The 21901-nt window shown below is 40.2% G+C and overlaps 1 protein-coding gene across 7 annotated transcripts in view; it reads right to left on the bottom strand.

The window, feature by feature from the left end:
• The window catches only part of NR3C2 (nuclear receptor subfamily 3 group C member 2), a 135271-nt gene that overhangs the window by 52706 nt on the left and 60664 nt on the right, over positions 1 to 21901 (bottom strand). For 6 of the 7 annotated variants that reach the window (XM_053403165.1, XM_053403161.1, XM_053403158.1 and 3 more), the window contains one exon: positions 1899 to 2050. In XM_053403165.1, coding sequence (XP_053259140.1) covers positions 1899 to 2050 — 152 coding nt within the window. The remainder of the gene's footprint in view (positions 1 to 1898; positions 2051 to 21901) is intronic. The other variant, XM_053403160.1, reaches the window with a different exon arrangement.

Below are 21901 nucleotides of genomic sequence, written 5' to 3'. Positions count from 1 at the left end.
AAAACAAACATGACAAGTACTTCTGGTTACGAACTTAATTCGTTCCCGAGGTCCATTATTAACCTGAAACCGTTCTTAACCTGAGGTACCACTTTAGCTAATGGGGCCTCCTGCTGCTGCCATGCCACTGCCGCACGATTCCTGTTCTCATCCTGAGGTAAAGTTCTTAACCCAAGGTACTACTTCTGGGTTAGCGGAGTCTGTAACCCAAAGTCTTTGTAACCTGAGGTGTTTGTAACCCAAGGTACTACTGTAATTGCAAAAGTTTTGAATACAAGATGGACAGAGAGCTATTCAACTGCCTCTGGGCCCCTATACCAATAAGCCCAAACAAAGGAATATACATGCATGCATATAAACACAAATTCAACCCTGAGACATCACCCCAAACCATGGTTTGCATCTCTAACCATAATTCTAGACCTCAAACCACAGTATGATCTTCCAAATATACACCAGACAACCCCTTTCACATTTCATTATCTCAGTGTTCAGCTTCATAAATTCACTCCTGTTTCCACATGCAGCAGTCACTGCAGAGTGATGGCCGTAAATGTGACTTGTTAATTCAGACATCACACCAGTCCATAGCTAGCACTGCCCTTGCTTACAAACCCAAATCAGATTCTTACATTCTTCTAGCCAACTCCAATTCAGACATCCTGCCAAACTATAGTTAAGCTTGACATCTACATTGAGCCAAAGATACATTCAGAGGCAGAGTTGGAGGTTAGGAGGACAATGTGCCTGTCACTCAAAGCAGCAGCCTGCTTCTCTTTCTCATTTTATCCATATAAGAAACACCTGGTAAAATAGAATATGGTGTCTCACAGCATCTAATAGTGAGTTTTCTCCACTCAATAAATTTGGGTATTCCAATGAACTTTATAATGCTGAACTTTTCAACAGTGTGTCATCATTAAACACCCTAAGATGGTAACCTCAGGCTTTAAGTGAGTCCCATTACATCCAGTGGAACTTGCTTCTTAGTAGGAAAGCAGAGGCACAGAATTCAAGTCCATAATAACTCTAGAGGAAAATTAGTTACCCGAAAAACTCTCTGTTTTGCTGAATTGTTCAATTTCCAGCCCTTCACCTTTAAACCTTTATACTGATAGGTACAGTTGAATGGCATGAACAGTCCAATATAGTGCAGGACACAACACTACCAAAGGGAAGGTGTGTTAACTAAGATCAAGAACAGGGCAGAAGGTAGAGAGAAATTGCCAGGATAAAGGGACAGAACTGTCAAATGGAGCTAGAGCAAATGAGTGAAAAAGAGTAGGGGATACAGAATAGTCCAAAAGATTGTTTTCAGAGTGAGAACTAGAGGCAAGTATGCATTCTTGAAATGCCTTCTTAAAAAACAAATCACTTATTTCCAGGCACTTGAAACCCATGCTTCTTAATGAAAAGTAGATTCCTCCCCAGGCCTAAACATTTCTTTTTTAGAAGGAGAATGCAAATGCTTATCAATCTTAAAAGGGTGGGTTCATGATTGTATAACTACCATGCATAAATTAGCTTTAAGCTACATTTGTTATTATTTATGGATTTCTGAAGAACAGTTGGATGCATCATCTGCCTGACTCTACCCAGAATCCCCCTCCAGCTTATGAAAGGTTTGGACATGTTTATTTGTGGCTACAGAAAAATTCTTTACTTTACTTCTTCTAGCAGATGAAACAAATCAGGGTTTAAAATAAAGTTATGGAAATGTGAATTAAAGCTTAGAGGCATACAGCAGACTGTGGCCAGGTGTTTTGTAGATAAAGCTGATGGTGCATACATCTTTTGAATCATTTTAAAGCGATAGTTCTTAAGGTTAAAGGCATTGTGGAACATGCAATGAAAATTCCTTATAATCATATAAGAAAGAATATAAAAGAAGAACCCACATGAGGATTTACCTTCCACGGCTCTTTTGAAAAAGACTTTACAGCTGCCACAGGTAACTACTCCATAATGACACCCAGATGCCTCATCTCCACACACCAAACAGACTTTGGAAGGTCTTGAGGATCCAGACGACACACTTCTCAATGAGGAGCTATGAGGGAGGGGAAAAAACAAGTTCGATCAATTCAAGTCATACTTGCCACAAATAATCTCCAATTCATTGTTATGTGTGTTCAATGACTGTAAGGGTCATGAATTTAGGGAGCTACAACCCCTTGACATTGGCATTGTTTGTGTTGATAAATTTCACTTGTTATATGAAAACCACCCATAAACACACAGTGACTGTTTTTGAATGTCACAGTAAACTATCTTTATGGATTATCATTAAGGGAACAAACCTAGTTTTCCTTCAGGCTCTCCTCCAGAGCTGCTGTGAGATCAGAAACCTTTGCTTATGATTAGTCACATTTAAGTGTTGCATCTAAACTGTAAATTTTTGGTTAATCTTAACTATAGTTTATTGAAACAAGTCAGATTCATAAGCCACAGTTTGAAGCTGGCTTGTTTCAATTAAACCATAGTTAAGATCAATAAGAGATTATTGGGTTTAGATGACATGACAAATGGGTTAAGCAAAAATAAAAGTGAAAATGTCTGAATTCCTCCTCACAGCTATAGAAAGAGCAGGGGAGCAGTGCAGCACAGCAGGATGCTGAGCTCATTCATATCGTGATGAACCATGATTTATCAAATGTTCAAGTGCAGTCAGATTGAATGAGTGCCACAAACTCCATCATCATTTTAATTTATTACTTGCCCTTCACCCTAATGCCCAAGGGTGGATTACAACAATTTAAAATACAACTTTAAAATAGTTTTGAAAACTTACAATTTACAAAAACTGCAATCACAAAAAACCCAACTCCTCCTTGGAATCTACCTCCTTTATCTCCTCAAAATCACCAAGGAAACATATGAAGAATGCATTTACACATTACAGTAGGCTATCCATTAAGGAAAAAGACAGCATATGCTTTAAAAACATTTTTTTGAAGACCAAATGCACAGGCATTAAATGTTAAGATTAATGCCAAACCAAACTACATCTGAATGTCTGATGGTTTTTTTTATTTTTAATATTTTGTTAGAAGCCACCCAGAGTGGCTGGGGAAACCCAGCCAGATGGGCGGGGTATAAATTATTATTATTATTATTATTATTATTATTATTATTATTATTATTATTAATACTACTACTACTATACTCACTTGCCTGGGGGCAAGTCCCATTAAATTCAATGTAACTTACACCTGAGTAGTTCTTTAAATGAGTGCACTGAAAAGTTCTACTCAAGTATGTCCATTAGTCATGGCCTGATTAAAAACCTTAAAAGTAGGGACTCACAAAATTTCACTAGAATATTTCTGTCTTTGTATGCACACACTTCTGTCTTTGTATACACATACATCACTCCAAATAGCATTCTGGTAAGTGCAACTTTTGAAGGTTAGATGTATATTGGTTCACATATTATTTTGGAAACTGCAGGTTTGATGGGTTCCGTGTTAAATGTGTACTGAATTGAATTTCTCCACCATCCCTAGCAGGCAAGTGATTTCTCCACTCTTTCAGCAATCTAAGCCAATGATAGTATAGCAGTCTCCCCACCACTGATGGCAATTGCTTAAAAGCTTCCTGTAAGCACTACTCAATTCACATACTGGTCCCATCAGGGGTGCTGCCCTTCCCAAAATAAAATGAATGTCATTTCCCTGCTGTTCTTTTTCCTGGTAACACCCCCTTTTCTTGTAATTAAGTTCTCTACTCTCCATAGCTATGATAGCCATTCCCAAAGTCTACTGCTTCTGAGGCATTGAGGATGCCATAGTACTGATGAATGGGGATGTGTGAGATTTCATCTTCTGCTAGGTGCATCTTGGGCCATAAACATCTTTTTTTGGCTGGTCTCTGGGGCTAGAGCATAATTTCAGAGCTAGAAGACCTGCCTTAACCACGGGAAGTATTTAATTTCACTATTATGCACATTAATGGGAGATTCAGAATCATATGATAATTTTATATCCATGTCTGTTACCTTTAACCAAGCATTAGATATAGCAACCGGAATGAATGCCCAGGGAAAAGACAGTTCTCTAAGGGAAAGGCGTGCTGCTTAGCAAAGAGAGAAGGGGCTGAAGCCAAAAGAGCTTCAAGAAAGGAATCTAGGTTAGGATTTAGAAGTGACCATTTTCCTAGCACAGCTGGAGCTCAGGGCTCTTAGCTGATAAAAGGAGAGGGAGGAGAAGCAGTTGCAGTAGAAGTGGAGAAATATGCATGGGCGCTGCTCTGTGGCTTTTCCCTGCTCCTGCTAACCTCTGCCTGCCTTGGTAGACTCTACGGCTGCTCTATGTAAGTATAGCTTACATGTTGGAGGGGAAGCAATTTTCAAAAGAAAGCTCTGGGGGGTAGTGAGCTTCAAGCACATTTCAGGTAACTGGCTTGCTCATTACCCTTGCTAGCTAATGGCTGGTAGTAATTGGCAGCAATATCTGAGACTGAATTCATACATGCCACTTAAAGCACTTTTGAGACTCTCTCCTGCTGTCGGTATGCTGGCATGAAAGTTTTAAATCAATTGATGGCCGCGGAGGAAGATGCCCTTTTTCCTTTTAAAGGCTGTGTGTGTGCTCCAGTGTGCTCCATCCGACTATTTTAGGTTTTTAAAAGGGACGGAGGGGACTGTGGGTTCTTGCACAACGGCAAGGCATGGTAGGCCTTCGCCCCATGCTTTCACCTTAGCAACTCCTCTGCTTAGCTGCAATCACACAGGACAAAACTGACAAGTCTAATAGCAAGCAAGATGGGCAGATGTTAGCAGCACCTGTAGTTGGGGAACAGAAAACAGGAGTTTCCTGTGGTGAGGGAAAGAGCTGTCCAACAGTTCAGTGCACGTTTACCCTTGCTCTTACACAAACACTCCAGGCAACAACTTCAGCTATTGGTACTCCTCCTTTTCTTAGCTATGGTAGAAAGGCTCAGCTCTAGCTGAACTGGAGAAAAAGACAACTATTTGATGGCAAGACAACTGACATTAGGCAAAAAGAGACAGATTCAAGAGAAGACATCTTGGGAGCACTTGGAAGGGGCCTTAACTTGGAGGATTTCTGCTGTAGCTCCCTCTAAGTACCGTATTTTTCACTCTATAAGAAGCACCAGACCACAAGATGCACCTAGTTTTTGGAGGAGGAAAACAAGAAAAAAAATATTCTGAATCTCAGAAGCCAGAACAGCAAGAGGGATCACTGTGCAGTGAAAGCAGCGCTCCCTCTTGCTGTTCTGGCTTCTGGGATAGCTGTGCAGCCTGCATTCGCTCCATAATACACACACACATTTCCCCTTACTTTTTAGGAGGGAAAAAGTGAGTCTTATAGAGCAAAAAATACAGTATTTTAGGATGCAAGACCCAGAACTGCTTTGATTCATTATTATATTTTCTCAGTCTTCTAAAAAGATAATCACATTTCTTCCTTTAAAAGAACATGAATGAAGGTCAAGGCTTCAAGGTCAATACTACAGAGCAGTAGTATTTTTTAAAGAAACTGACCAGAGGTCTTCCCTTGCCCTTCAGTGTAAAAACTGGTACTATGATTGAAAAGGAGCTTCTCCTAGAAATCCACCAGCTCAGGAGAGGGAGAGATGGGAAAGACAAGGAGTCAGGAGCACTGGTAATGCAGAAAGATGGGGAGTTACAAACTGTCACCACCATCAAACCATGTCACTGACTACTGTTGCAGGGCAGTATTGGCTAACATCCAGGTAGGAAAATGCGGAGATGACTTTTCCACCATAAATTCCATAAGTTGCGGCACGGTGGCATTCAAAGTAGGAAAACAGAACCTGTGAACAGTGCTAATGTGTCTAAACTGAAGGAGCATAGTGGTGAATCGTAGAGTGATAATTAAAATGCTATAAACTATACGTGTGATTTTGACATTATGCTGCTTAAAATCCAGTGCCTGTGCTGTGTACTGCATGCCAATGTAATGAGAGGCATGGCTTCCGGATCCCCTTCTAACTCTCAAACCCCTGAACCAGGATGAGCTCAAGAGTAACCTTTACGTCCTCCTATTTCCCCTTGCACACAACATAAATTCCACAATCTTAAAAGCTCACTAATTTTAACTCTGTCAGCTTTTTTATGATGCAAAGTAAAAATATCCCCAGAAGAGTTTTAGATCAAGTTCCAAATTTATTCAGCTATACAAAGACTATTTCATAATTGTGCACAGCTACATAAATGGTATATTATGGTGTCAGGATAATTTGACATTAGAAAGTGGAAGTCTGCAGTCTAAAAATTCTCCAGCTTCAAAATTATGTAACCTTCACATTCATTATGAGAGTGGGAGTTCACATTCATTATGAAAGTGAGAGTTAACAAAAGCACTTAGGGGTGCCATTTAAACTGGGATCCAAACAATTGTTTCAGGTGCACCCGAGGGCTTGGGCACGCCCAGTGGAATTTTTTTAAAAAACACACACTGAGATAGGGACTGGGAACCTTCTACCAATCTAATTTTGAGAGCCTACACAGCTGCAAAAGTGATCTGTCATGTGGCTGTTCTTCGAGAAACTTAAACCCCAAGCCCTATTGGGCACATGGAGCTACTTGTGTGATTAGATCTCATCCTGATTCCTTTCTTGTAGGTTAAATACAAGCAGTTGCCTTTGTACTGGTTTATGGCTGCACCAGCTGAGCCAGGAAGAGGTCAAGTAGTTTATCCTAGGCCATGTCACAAATATCAGTGGCTCAGACCAGATTAGGAACTAGGATTGTATTGGCTCTGAGCCTCTTACATGCATATAACTAAACTGCCTTTTAAATGAATCTGCATTCAGTGCATTAATCCCACACTGGAAATAATGCTCCTCCTCCCATTTTGCCTCTGCTAATCTGTGAGGCTTACTAGCCCTACTCATTGTGATATTTATACATTCATTACATAACAGCATAACACTGTCTGGCAATTGTTGGATGATGACAATGGCTTATTTATTATACATTCAGGGAAGCCCTTGCAAATGTATATGAATGGATGAGCAATGTTATTTTACATTTTAGTTGTGCAAGTAAGTGATATCTAACACTGCCTAACAGCACTAAGGTTGGTCGCTGCTATAATTCATCTGTACCTATATTTGTAACCTGATACAGGGTGGCATTAAATGTGGTTTCATACTTTATTTCAGCAACGAATCTGCAGTTCTGCTCTCACTGAATTTACTAGGTCAAATGATACTACAGACAAAGGCAATTGAAGGAGAACCGACAGAGGCACTTTACATCACAATGGAAGCATTTACCTTGATGACAATAACAAAAATACTCTCCCAGCACTCAGTCCCCAAGTAATTTATTTCTATGATATTTGGAGGACAGAGTTTCCCAATATCAGAACAAAATCAAGCTGTACAGTGGTACCTTGGGTTAAGAACTTAATTCATTCTGGAGGTCTGTTCTTAACCTGAAACTGTTCTTAACCTGAGGTACCACTTTAGCTAAAGGGGCCTCCCACTGCTGCCGTGCCGCCACCGCACAATTTATGTTCTCATCCTGAGGTAAAGTTCTTAACCCGAAGTACTATTTCTGGGTTAGGGGAGTCTGTAACCTGAAGTGCCTGTAACCTGCGGCATCTGTAACCCTAGGTACCACTGTATTGTTAAAGAGAGTAAGCTAAGCTCTGTTTTCTTGGTGTAATGACCAAGGTTTCCAGCAGTTCCAAGGCATAATGCCTTCTTCACAGATGACACCATTTTTTAAATAGAATAATTGATAGTGCTCTTCTTCTGCCATGAGGTACAAAACAACAACAAAAAAGATGAGGCCAAATGACAGGTCTACATTGGAGCTGCCCCTCTCACAGTAAAAGCCTGGGAACACAACTTCCTATGTCTCCTAACGATCTGAGACACAATCTTCCCTGTTCTCCTGCAAAATCCCCACTGAAATGGAAGCATGGCAAGTGTACAGCAGATAAAGGGGAGCAATGTAAGAGCATGCAGGGGCTTACACAAGTGGCTTAAGGAGGGAGTAGCTAAGCACTGTGTAACTCCTAGTCCAATTTAGGCACACACAGGGAGCCAGGAACATCTTCAGATGTTGCCATCCACATGTATTGGTTCCATCTCTAATGCATGCCCTATTGCTTCTGCCCCCAGAATGCCCGCATGCTGAAAATCTGCAAAGAAGAAACCTAGAAACCTTCAGCTGAATGTAGTTATCTGGCCTGCACTTTGCAGATGTCCATGCTCATTATATTAATGTCAAGAAAAGGACCTGTCAGACATACAACCCCAGAGGTAGGCCAGGAGAGAGTGGTTCCAAATCCCCTCCACACATATTCAGCTTTACATTTAGGGGAGATTTCTATGATAGGTCTAGAGAACCTTTAGTAATACTGCCATCTCATAAACTGCAGTAATAATAATAATAATAATAATAATAATAATAATAATAATAATAATTAATAATAATAAATTTCTTATTTATACCCCGCCCATCTGGCTGAGTTTTCCCAGCCACTCTGGGCAGCTCCCAATCAAGTGTTAGCAACAATACAGCATTAAATATTAAAATATTAAAAACTTCCCTAAACAGGGCTGCCTTCACATGTCTTATAAAAAAATATAAGAGATGTATTATAAAAGATATAACAATGGTTACATCATTGAAATCCCCCCCCCCCGTTTTGTTATTCCTCAACCCACATATAAACCAAGGATGTGATAGCACTTTCAAGTCAGTTGTGCAAAATCTCTGCACACCTAACAACATTAAGAGACAAGGAAAAATGAGAAATAAACATGAGAAACTTCACAGACACATTAATCCAAATAGCCATTACGTGAGAGGTGTGTGATAGATTGTGTGTGATAGGCCACACAAGAAGAGAGTTTATACACTCCAGTTTAATAGCATTCTTACTACTGAGTGAACAAAACATCATAATTTCCCAAATGGGCTGTCAACTCTCTCTCAAATCTCTTCTCTCAACTCAGTTTGTAGTGAATAGCGCCCAATTCACATTAGACTTTTTTCACAGTAATCACTCTCATATGAAGTGATATGAAGTGGCCTCCCACATGGCAGCAGAAATGTATAAACCAGCAACACAGTGGCTTGCTTTGTATATAACACTAAGATGAGTCATGGGGGAAGCATGAACAAGTGAGCATGTGAGTGCATGGAGTTACAACTGTGGCTGCTTTGCAGTCCCCTGGTCCTGCTGCTGAGCCACCTGAAGCTTAGGCACAAGCCCATAGTTCGTCTCGCTCCAGCTAAACCATGGTTCCTCTTGCTCCAGATATACTACAAGCTGCAGCCATGGTTTGCTCTTTGCTTATCACTCAATGTTTGCCAGAAGAAGACGAATCACGAGGCTGGGTTTTGACTTAACACTAAGCCAAACTATGGCTTAGCTCTGGATAGTGCAGCTGGACCAGGGGAAGAGCAAAATTACTAGGACCAGGGGAATTACTGGACCAGGGGGAGAGCAAAAATTTCACTCTGTGCACTCTCAGCCTTGCTCAGTCATGCTTAGCCATGGTGGGCCAATGGCTCTACAAAAGAAAACAATAGAAAATTGAAAGGAAAGAAGAGAAGGCTACAGAGAATTGTAACTGGCTTCAGTATGTGCGTTCTTGAGAGTTTACAAATAATAAATTGAAATGGCTTACAGTGCACTCATCTATCTATTATTTATTCAGGGGTAAATTCAATTTACCCCTGAGAGATTAGGCTGGCCTCAACTAGAGCCAGGGCTTTTTTGGCTGCGGCTCCAATCTGGTGGAACGCTCTGTCACAAGAGACTAGGGTGCTGCGGGACTTGACATCTTTCCGCAGGGCCTGCAAGACAGAGCTGTTCCACCAGGCCTTTGGTCAGGGCGCAGCCTGACTCCCTCCTTTGGCAATCTTTACAGAACTTTAGCTTATGGTTGCCATCAATTTGATTTTAATTAATTTTTATAATGTTTTTAGAATGTTGCACTATTTTATTGTTGTTAGCCGCCCTGAGCCCGGCTCCGGCTGGGGAGGGCAGGATATAAATAAAATTTATTATTATTATTATTATTAATTGAATTTGATGGAAGCTTACTCCCAAGTAAGCAGATACAGGATTGCATCTAAAGTAGCTCTGTGTTATTAGATGAACCATTTTATTTCTGTATGCTAAGTTTTCTGCATGTAGTTCACATTTCTCTCTTGGAGTAATTCATTACCCACTTTCACAGGGAATGAGTGGAAATGAGCTTAATTTGATGTGCTTAACAATGCTAATGGTGGCTTTAAACTACCGACCTTGACAAACTATTGCCATAAGTCCATTTTTGGCTTTCTAAGTTGGCTTTGGTAACATTTCTGCAGAATTTTAATTAAAAAGAATGGATTTTGCATTTTTTAAAAAATCAATAAAATTAGATAATCGTGTTTAAAAGCTGATTATACGAGTTATTATCCTTCTCAAACCAGATGTTAAATATATGAGGAAAAATTTAAACCATTATGAGAAATCATGTCTGGAATGCTTGTTTTCAAGTTCTAACTACTAAACTTGAACAAACACGTCCCAAAATTTCTGCATTTTATTTAAGCCCAAATGAGTAATTATGAGCTAGCTCTCTACACCTTTTATAATATAATTACTAATTAATAAGTAAATGCAAAGAATTTGAAATACATTCAACCTTGAACATTTGCACTCTTAAAATATTAGCTACATTTGAAAGGAAAAAAGAAATAACGTTAGATTTGACACAACTCTTTCATGGGCTATTCAGTTATTCATCGGTTTTGTCACCATCAATTTTCATTGAAACTCTATGTAATTCACATCCCAAAGTAAACAAAGTAGAAAAATTTGAATTACGTGCACAGTAATTCATCTGGCTATTGAAATTATGTAATATATACTCCTTCCTACTACATTTTTCTGTTTTTCTGGTTTATCTACCAAGAGAAAACATAAAAGGGTCTGATGAGAAGTTGTGCATAGTGACATGTAAACTTCCCACAGTTTGATTTAGAATTACCGGTAGTTTTGAGTTCTTTTAGAGCATGCATATATATATATATATATATATGCTGGCTGTACCTTATTATCTTATCAGTTTCAATGGGCAAAAGTTTATTTACCTTTTTGTCCACAGCTTAGACACTAGACACATCAAAATGCTATTTTCAAGGCTCCAGAGAACTATAAGCAAACCAGGGATGCTCTTATGCCTTGGGAATGAAGATGCTGTGCAGTTCCTGAGCTTGTCTAACCAGGCAGATATTTTCAAGCTTCATGCAATTAGCTTAGCTTCACTGAACATGCATAAGTCAATGGCAAACGCTGCAACGGTTTCAATAAGATCCAGATTGTATTATCCATCTACTCTTGAAAAAAAAAGGGTACAGTTCCTTCAGAAATGGTTTTGGCCCCAACCCTTTTTTATACTCTTGAGTTTTTGCTGTCCTCCCAACCAACCAATTCACTTGTCTTTTCTCACCTTTGCTCCTTAAGACATCACACATCCAAGACTGTGAACATTTTGACTTGTGACTACCACAGAACCTTCCAAATCATATAATACCCAGCAGTTTAAAATGTGCCCTCACCATATTAGGATTCTGTAATACAGAGACCTTTAAGTCTCCCAGACAAAATCCAGTAGTCATTCAAGGTCTTGCCCTGCAAGTCTGAATATGTTTCAACCTCTTATAATTCAACAACAGAAAATGTACATTCAACTTGGCAGGCAGAACTTTTAACTCCCCGTGCAGTTTTGTTAGGACAATGTAAGGTCATGGTATATAACCTAGTTCTGTAACAATGTTCATTTTTCTTACTAACTTTCCATCCTTACTCTTCCTTGAGAAAACTATTATTTCCGCTTGTTCTTAGATCTAGTCATACCATAGCTCAATGCCACAGACTAGCCTAATGAATTAACAAGCCCCATCTATTTCAAACATAATCTGAACTAGTAGGCAGTTATCCTATCCAAACAACATAGGATGTGTACATCATAGATGACAGGATACCATTTCCATGGGACATCACAGAGAAGGCATCATAAAGCATTTCAACTGCAGGGTTAAGCTCTTCAGGCTCAAAATCTGATTTCTTATTTATGAGTCATCAGTGGGAAGCATCTATATTACATTTAGCCTAGAGGAACACCACACACATACCTCCTTCTGTGTAAAAACTGAAGCAAGGTTTTCAGTATGGCAAACTGCTAAGTGACTTCAGACTCTAATCTGGAAGGCAGAAAAATTAATGGAACTGCAGTGGTATGTACCACAAGCCTCTCTCAAACAACTTCTTCAAACCAGAAGTGCTTCATCATATACTCTTCTCTTCTCATCCTGCCTCTTGGCTTCTATTTCTCTTTTGTTACATAAGAACAAAGGAGGCTGCCTTATACCAGATCAAACAAGCTGTCCATCTAGCCTACTATTCCCAACTCTGACAGGCAGCAGCTTTCTATAGTTGGAGACAGAGGCCTTTGACATTGCCTACAACTTGATCTTTCAAATGGGAAATGCCATGGATTTAACATGGGATTTTCTGCATGCAAGCATGCGCTATCCTACAGAGCTACAGTACCCTCCCCCCAATTCACTTTTTCTTAATTTTACAACCGTAATCATGCATTTGGTACCCTACCTGGATAGTGAACATGGGGTAGGCCAAAGTCAGGATAGCATATTTAGAGAAAGAAAAAATGTTCTGGAGTAGAGAGGAATGGGTTTTGCAAAAGCTGTTTTAGTTGCAAACAAAATGACAGAAGGCACAAGCCCTAACAGTCCATTTGGTATCCATAGCTATTGAATGCATGAAGCAGATAGCAAAAATATATGAGCTAGTCAAACCTCCTTGATATTGGCACACCTGCTGGCCACACCCCTAGGTACCACATTGAGCATCCAATGGGGAAAAACAGCCTGTGCATTCTCACTAGACCTTTCACTCATTCCTTGATCACGTGAACAGAATACTTTATCAAAATTTACATATTCTGCTTAGAGCTGAACCAGCTTCACCTGCTCTGTTTGAGGAACTTATTCTCCTCTCCTCCAGATCAATATACGTATACTACATAGTCTCTCTCAAAATAACAGTTCCACCACAACCACATTTCCTCTATCCCACTTCCATGACCCTGAACTCTGCTACTCCAATGTTCAGTAAAGTGCTCAGACACACTGTAGCCTCTCAATAAAATTGACTAGGTGCTTCCAGCAGTTCAGACTCCATTAGTAATTGCAGTTGGCCACAAACAGGTATCAGGCTGCTTCTTCAGGCTTCATCCCACTTTCTCTTCAAGTAAGTTGTTGAATCCACATAAAACGCAAATTCACTCCTCACAGATAAACCTGAGTACTGTTATACTGAAAGTGAGTACTATAGTGCCTTCTCGGAGAGGAAACACAGCTTATGGGATCACTATCAAAGCAATTTATGTCCAAAAGTTTCTGAGAAAAGCAGAGTTCTGTCACCATTATTAAAAGGCACTTAGAACCAAGGGACTGGAGAGGGGCCACGTGCAAAAGCCAGTTCTAATTCCACAACTTCTGCATTAAAAGGCAGTTATACTCATCCACAGCCTAACCCTCTTGGCTTTGATTAGTCTAGATCAGAGTGGTCCAACACACAGCCCAAAGGCCATGTGTGGCCCTTGAGTCCTTTTTTTGATGGCCCTCAGCAACATCTAATACCTCCTCCCCTCGCAGCCCTTCCCAAAGCTGGGTGAGCAAGGTGCTGGGCTCTGGTAATGAAGTGATGGTTCTGACAGGGTCCTAGAGTCCTCCTTCCTCCTTCCCAAAGGCTAGTTAGTGCTTTCTCTAAGGAGGGAGATGGGAAAGCTCTAGGACCCTGCTGGAGCCTTGTGCCTTCTTCCCAAAGCCCAGTGCCTCACTTACACCGCTTTGGGAAAGCAGCGCAAGGGCAGGGGGCATCGAATATGGGTCTTGCTCCCTTACCCCCACACGGCAAGGCAGTGTGCAGCCTCTGAGTTCTGTGTCAAAGTACTCTTGCAGCCCACTTGGGATGAAAAGTTGGACTGCCCTCGTCTAAGTCAAAGAGGGAGTCATCTTAATCTGATGATTTTACTTAAGAAAACTTACTATTTTTAAAAACCATCCTGGGAATATATTTGAAGGCTAATATAGAACCATGCACAGTAGGCAGAGAAAAAGGTGGTGCCTTCTGCATCCTGGTGCCCTCCAGGTGGTTTGGACTATAACATACCTGACTGTTGGCTATAGTGGCTGGGGCTTATGGAAGGTGTAGCAAGACACCTGGCAGGCACCCAATTGGAGAAAACTGGCACAGAAGAATGGCAAGGCACAACAGTGCCATTATTATTATTATTATTAAATACTGGGTTCACTTACAAAACAAGTGCCACATATACAGCTCCAGCATTGGTGTCAGTTAGGCTGAATACAAATTACAGTCTATTATATGATAAGATAAGGCAGAAACATTCATTTACCCATGGAAGGACCTAGTTAATCATTGCTGATTAATTTATAAACTTTATACCACACACTTGAGGCATGTAAACCTATTTAACTGACTTTAATTCTTATAGAGTGAATATATAGTCATAACATGGGGCACTCTTGGTGACCATTTGAAGAAACATCCACATCTGGGACTCTCTATTTGGCGAGAATCTTTCAAATTTACAGGTGGCATTTCCAGTGGTTTCCACAGGAAGGTACAGGGGTGCAGACCACCCTTTAGAATGGAGTGATAGCTCCATTCACTGTTTGCGTAAACAGTATAAGAACGGTGTCTGAGGTCACCCTTCCTAGGATATGTCTGTTCATCAAAGAGCAATGCAGGACACAGAGGATCTAACAAAATGCTTGGACAGCCTGGGGTGAATTCACTAGACATGAACTCCCCCCAGAAAGAAAGAGGGGAAAAAAACATACAATGCTACATTCCCATTCTTAAACCATGTGTGGATATTAGAAAAGTAATGCACACAGCCTTGAATAGTTCCTACAGAAGTACCTAGCAATTCACATGGATACAAGCCTCAATAGAAAACAGCCCCGCCTGGTTTTAAGTAGAGGCTCTTGACTCGCTAGTGTTTCATCTCTGGATGCTTGAGAGGCATGAGTGAACTTCACAATTCACTGCAAGCACAGAGCATTCACAAAGTAAACTGGTAGTGAGCAGGAAGTATAGCTGGGATTTCTGGCCAGTGTAAGCAGCTACAGTTGCTTCTGGATAGTAAAGCTGAAGCAAGCAATTAGGCAGCCGTTCTTATGTGAACTACCCCTTATAAGTGCTCATTCATTTCAGAGCACAGCAAGCCCAGCTATTGTAGTTTAAGAGTCACTCAGGAATATTCATCTTCCTGCAAACGCCACCAAATTACAATACAAGTATATGAAGGGGAACATCTTTTAATATTTATCTGTTGTTTTATATACCTAAAAGCTTTCTAACCAAAACAGTCGCGAGCTGCGTTAAAGGGGTCGGGGAGAAAAGATGACTGTGAAACCTTAAACTAGGTTAGCAAAGGTGAGATTCCCATTAAAATTGCTACCAATCTGCCCACCCCCTCCGGCACACACACTAAATGAAACCCACTGCTAGTAACCGAGGCACCATAACATCAAAAAGTTGCCATGGGAACAAAGGCTGGCTTCCAGTCAGCCAAAAGAATTCTTCACTCCTGTTATTCTTGTTTATGTCAATTATATTCAGTCATGTAAGTCACTCCATTGGGGCAGGCATTTGTGCAGGCTCTAGCCAAGTGACAAAAAGATGTGCACTGTTTTGTCAAAAAACCCAACGATCTATGGTAATATATATAATGATTCTGGATAATAGAAAAAACCCACACAACTCACCTTATTCATGCAAACTGAACTCTGCAGAAAACATTACAAAGTAAACCAACCAAAGCAAAAAGCTAATAATTATATTTTGTAACATCGCAGTAAACTGTGCTACTTTGCAGTGTGTGGGAAGCCTACGGGAAAACTGTAGAACCAATACTTATAATTATTCTGATTTACATTTAAAATGCTTCAGATTATATATATATATATATATATATATATATATATATATATATATATATTCAGTGTCACTATAATGTGGTGTACAGGCGGCCCCCTTTCAATATGTGTGTGGCCATGTATACGTGCAAACCCGGAAGTGACCCAGAAACGTCATAAAGACGTCAGTGAAATTTCACTAAAAGGGTGGAACAGGGGTGTGCGCGCCTCATAATGTAACCCCTATACTTCAAATTGTCAAAGCTGTGTACTGTGGCAAGCGGTCATTCCATTGGCTATTGTTTACTCTTGACTGGCCGCAGGTAAGGCATCTCTCCTATCCCTTTGTACCCAATCCTTTTAATTGTTGGGGTTGGAACATGAAGCTAGGACCTTCTGCATGCAAGGCATGTGCTATACCATTGAGCTATAGCTCCCCCCTAAACTTCAGCTAGATTTCAGTGTGCATATTTTAACTTAAATGGGTCATGGCTTGGAGATCAAGAATACTAGCACCAACACACATCATTCCATATTTCCGCAGAGAATTGAGAATCGTGCCTATGTTTGACTCTCCTCCAACTTAACAGGCATTCCTATGAATTCATTCTTAAATACACACTGTTAATATTTTTAATGCTGTCTTCTTCTCTATGTGATAGAGAAAACAGAGACTGGTCTATTAGTCTTCACAGAACTTCAGATAGGAAATAGAAAAGATGCTGAATACACAAACAAGGACCAAGTGTGCTTGACACAGCTTCTATGTTTTCACAGATACCTGTAGGCTTAACAGAGGAAGGCACATGTAGAGGGACCCTCAAAGGCAGAATTGGCTTATATCATAGTGGTGTACAGTAAACACTCTGTTCATTGATACCAATGCAAGAGCCATATTAAGAGACATTGTAGAATTAGGTCAGTGTGACACAGATAAGGAAGCTGGCTTTCGAAAGAAAAAGCCAAGACATATATTTAAATCTTTAAAAGTTCCATCAGACTCCAAATAACCCATTTTGCAGGCCACAGATGCAGAAGCTAACAAGCCACCAAAGCACACTTTTACATGGACTTTAGCATTCACTTACAGGACCATTTTGAGTTCCAAGTCAGATAAGAAGGATTGCTTTTGGCTTGTTCTATTGTTTTTTGGTTTTTTGTTTGCCAGCTGCTCTGCTATATTTTTACCCAGCAAGGATTTATCCCTGGTCGAGTAACTGAAGTAATATTTGCAAAAGAAACTTGTGCTCATAAAACACTTTAAGTGATCCATTCCCACTGATCTTAACTAGCACATTTGGGTTACAGCCAAAGGACCAAGGACTAGATAATTTACCAACTCTCCTCCATCTCTCTCTGATCTCAGATTTGGAGGAAGGGAATTAATCAGCACTGACTGAAATGCCAATAGAAACTTCCAGTTTATATGACATTTATCTCTGCATCAACCCTGTAGAGGAAAACGAGGCTAAGGGAGAGTGACTTTGAACCTAGTTTCCAGCACACAAGATCAACAACCTGTGCATATCTTTTTAAATAAAAATAAAAGATATCTTTCTTTCCTCATCCTCTGATGATTGGCATTTTTTATTGTTTCATTTTAAACATTCATATATCACCCTATCTTATCAAAAGTCAACAAAAGGTGGCTAGCACTATACAATAAATAAAACAACCCAACAGCAAGATAATTAGAAAAGAAAAGCAATACTAAATACGGGAGAGAGAAAGGATCAAAATCAACACAAGCAATGAAAGCCAGCAGGAGTTGCCAGCAATTAATTTTTTAAAAAATCTAAGTAGCCAGTTAAAACCAAAGCAGATACCATTTAAATTTAATGCAAATAAATTCTGAAAGTGCAAGTGTTCTGACATCTTCCTGTATCCCACTACCGTTGCTGCCCAGGTTTTATATTCTGTCTTCACTTTTCTGCGACCTTTGCTGTTCCATTCATGCTCAGTTATCTTGTCTATGTCTTCAACTTCTCCATTTTCCTGCCACCTATTCTACCCCCATTGGTGGAGCTTCTTTCAACCCACATTTCCCAACACAACAATGGCTCTATCTATTCCCTATTCTCCTGCCTTTTGATGTTCCATTAATATGGCTGCAGTGTCTAGATAAAAGAAAACAGCATAATGGAGCAGAAACACAGATACCTCCATGGGACCACTTTTTTCAAAGCTCTTTTTATTGAGGGCACATCTGGAGTAAGAGTTATCCGACTTCTTTGCACAGCTCTGCTCAAACACCAAACCACCTCTCCTCTTCTCCAGGTAGCCAGGCAAAACTCACCCCTCTCTCCTAGTTTGACATCTAGCTACATGTGCTTCTTGACAGTTTGTGGGAAATGCCCATGTTATGAAACTACAGGGCTTTGGGAAATATTTCAACAACTCATCAGCATCTCGGATAAATGTAGAGCTGGAAATCCCAAAGTTTGAACTTGGGACATTCTGCATGGAAAGCATGTGTTTCACCAATAATGGTCTCCCTTTTCTGAACAAAGTTACTCATAGGCCTGGTGTACACATCACATTAAACTACAGTTCTAAAACAAACTATAGTTTAATGTAGCCTGCTGGAGCACACTGCTAAAAAAGTTATCATGCCATTCCTTCCCTACTCCAGCTGCTGGCTTGTTGTGATGTCCAAATCCAGGTTTATGGTTTGTTTCTCTCCAAACAATCCACAAGAAGTAACCAAGGTTTGTTGTTGTGACAGAGATCCAATTAGGTAGACTAGCAAAACCAAACCTTGCACTTTGATCTTTAAACTTGGAAGCAAATGTCAATGATTATACTCCATGTCCACAGAAATGCAGACTTTTCCCCTGATCTGTTTCTATGTAAGTAAGGGCCTTCTTGGTAGTGTTACCCACCCTGTGGAATGCTCTCCTATCAGATGTCAAACAGATAAATACCTATATAACCTTTAGAAGACATATGAAGGCAGCTCTCTATAGGGAGGTTTTTAATGTTTGATGTTTCACTGAGTTTTATATATTTTACTGGAAGCCACCCAGAGTGGCTGGGGCAACCCAGTCAGATGAGCAGCATATTATTATTATTATTATTATTATTATTATTATTATTATTATTATTTCCCACTGACTTCTCTTCCTCCTAAATATACATAGGATTCTATTCCTAGCCATATAACATCTGGCCGTAATATGCAAGCACACAGCTATTTAACCTGCTTTCTATGGTTTAATAAAAAACCGTTCTCAGAGTGAATATAAAAGACTGCAAATTATCATGGAGTATTTTGGTCATGCATCTGACTGCAGCTGAAATCACCAATACAGCAAAGGTTTTGGGCATGTCTTCTGAAGTGATGACAAGTACTGACAAAGTTCAAATTTGTCTTGACAGAATTGTCAAGACTAAACTAGAAATGTTCACAACTTGAATCCATCAGTTTGCTAATACCTAGTTGAAATTCACTGGGTTTCTTAACACCACTGCCATAAAGTTCTAGAGCTAAATTTTATGTATTTATGTTATTCACAAGATTAGAAAGCAGGCCATTGTGGGGTTGTTTTTTTTAAAAAAAACCCTCTCATTTGCAGACACAGAGAAATGCATTAAGCCATAGGCAATCTAGTATCACTTTTGGGGTTTTCGATGAATTTGCTTTAGGAAGTTACCATAACCACAATTTTGTATTTTGCAAGCACATCTCCATATTGTGTGTCACCTGTATTGTATGCCTGTAAAACAACTATTGTAAATCATTTAGAGGCCTTTTGTTTCGGTAAGTAGTATATAAATTTTGCTAAAATGGAACACCTCTCACACCAGCCTCTTAACGTACACAATCTGCCTTTGCATCATATACAGGTACACACATGTACCATAAAGGCACAATACAACCTGGGTGAGCAGAAAGTGATGGAATACACAGAATGAATGTGAATTATTAAACACTTCATACTGTGAAGTAGCACTATGTGGCATTCATTCAGTTCTGGTTATCACAACTGCTATAGCACACTTCAATTATAATAAACTCCAGCAGAAAAGCTGCTTAGATACATTCATGTCACTTGAGAAATATGTTTCCAATCCTTTTTTCCTGCCATTAACAGACACGCACTACGTAATGAGAGCAGTTAGTATAGAAAGTAATCCTTAATCCACTGCAAAGCTATTACATATAACTGAAATGAAAGACCCACACATAGTAGATCTCTTCTAAACTCATCAGACTTGAGAGGCTCCAAGGTGCTCTGTCTGGCAGGATATCACATTTACCTTTGTAAATAAAAGAGAGCTTATTAAAATCTCAATACATAAACAACCGATAATAAGGAGAACTGTGTTTTCCATTCAATTTCACAAATAATTAATGTCAGATACCCATTTACTTTAAGAAGATTTAGTGTTTTGAAAGAAGAATTACTTTCTCTTTTTCCATGGCCTACATCCCAGTCTTTGCAAATCCCCACTGAACTATTCCCCATCATTCACTGCGCCTTTATGTTCCCCCTGGTTATATGATGAGCACCATTCAACAAACCATATTTCGACAGCGATCCTGGGCATGCTCCCACCTCCTGTACCAGTATAATATTAAAGGGAAAGGGAAAGGGACCCCTGACCACTAGGTCCAGTCGTGACCGACTCTGGGGTTGCGGTGCTCATCTCGCTTTATTGGCCAAGGGAGCCGGCGTACAGCTACCGGGTCATGTGGCCAGCATGACTAAGCTGCTTCTGGCTAACAAGAGCAGCGCATGGAAACGCCGTTTACCTTTCTGCCAGAGTGGTACCTATTTATCTACTTGCACTTTGACATGCTTTCGAACTGCTAGGTTGGCAGGAGCAGGGACTGAGCAACGGGAGCTCACCCCGTCACAGGGATTCGAACCGCCAGCCTTCTGATTGGCAAGTCCTAGGCTCTGTGGTTTAACCCACAGCGCCACCCGCATCCCACCAGTATAATATTAGAGAAGAAAAATAGCTGTCAGAACTATGAAAAACCTGAAATAAATGTTCCTGTTTCTTCTCTTTCTCCCCAGCCACAATAGAGAGCAGGAAGCCTACAAAATCAGTTGTCATACAGGGCAGAGTAACAGATGCATATAAGAACAAGCAGGGCTGGCTTAATACACTTTGCTGCCTGAGGCAAATGACGCAATGACTCTCTCCCCAAAGGCACATAGAGAAACTAAATGGACTGGTAGTTGAATCTTACCCCAATACCAGGGAAAGGACAGTATCCTCCACGGCACTTGAGAGCAGCAGGATAGCTTAGGAACTTGCCACTCTGTCCACTCCTTGCTCCTCAGCACCTGCCACCTGAGGCAGCTGCCTCACTCTGCCTCATCATAGGGTTGGCCCAGAGAACCAGCAAGGGAACACAGCTCACTATATAAAGACATGCAGCATAGGATAACATCATTCAACCCCCAAGTTCTGTGGGGCTTTGGGGGAGGGTAACTTTGATGAAAGGACAGCTTGCAGAAACAGAAGTCAAGGAGAACAACTAATATTATTTGCCTTCTCAGAACCCTTCAAAGATACACTGGCCTTGGGACTCACAGATACCTACAGCCACCACTAGCCCCAGCTCTACTCCTGCAACGGAGGCTGCAAGTACAAAGCACCAAACTATAGATAATCAAGAGTCACCAGGGAGTTCTTGACAGAACTACTGGAGAAGCATAGCATCCCAACTAGCTATGCTACTATAAACGATACATATATAAAGTTGGATAGATAGTAAATCCAGACTTATTTCATTCATCTGCAGTATTCTCCCATTACCCACAGCACTCATGATGCATATAGAATTCCATATTTATTCCCTCCTCTTAGAACAGAATTCACATCAACAGTACTAAATATTTCCAATCTCTGTGTCCACATGCAGTATTTGAATTATTACATCAAGCAATATCAGTGGTTCTTAAAGGGTGT

This window comes from Podarcis raffonei, chromosome 9, assembly GCF_027172205.1.
Source record: "Podarcis raffonei isolate rPodRaf1 chromosome 9, rPodRaf1.pri, whole genome shotgun sequence".
NCBI classification, from domain to species: Eukaryota; Metazoa; Chordata; class Lepidosauria; order Squamata; family Lacertidae; genus Podarcis; species Podarcis raffonei.
This window is presented reverse-complemented; position numbering and strand designations above follow the sequence as displayed.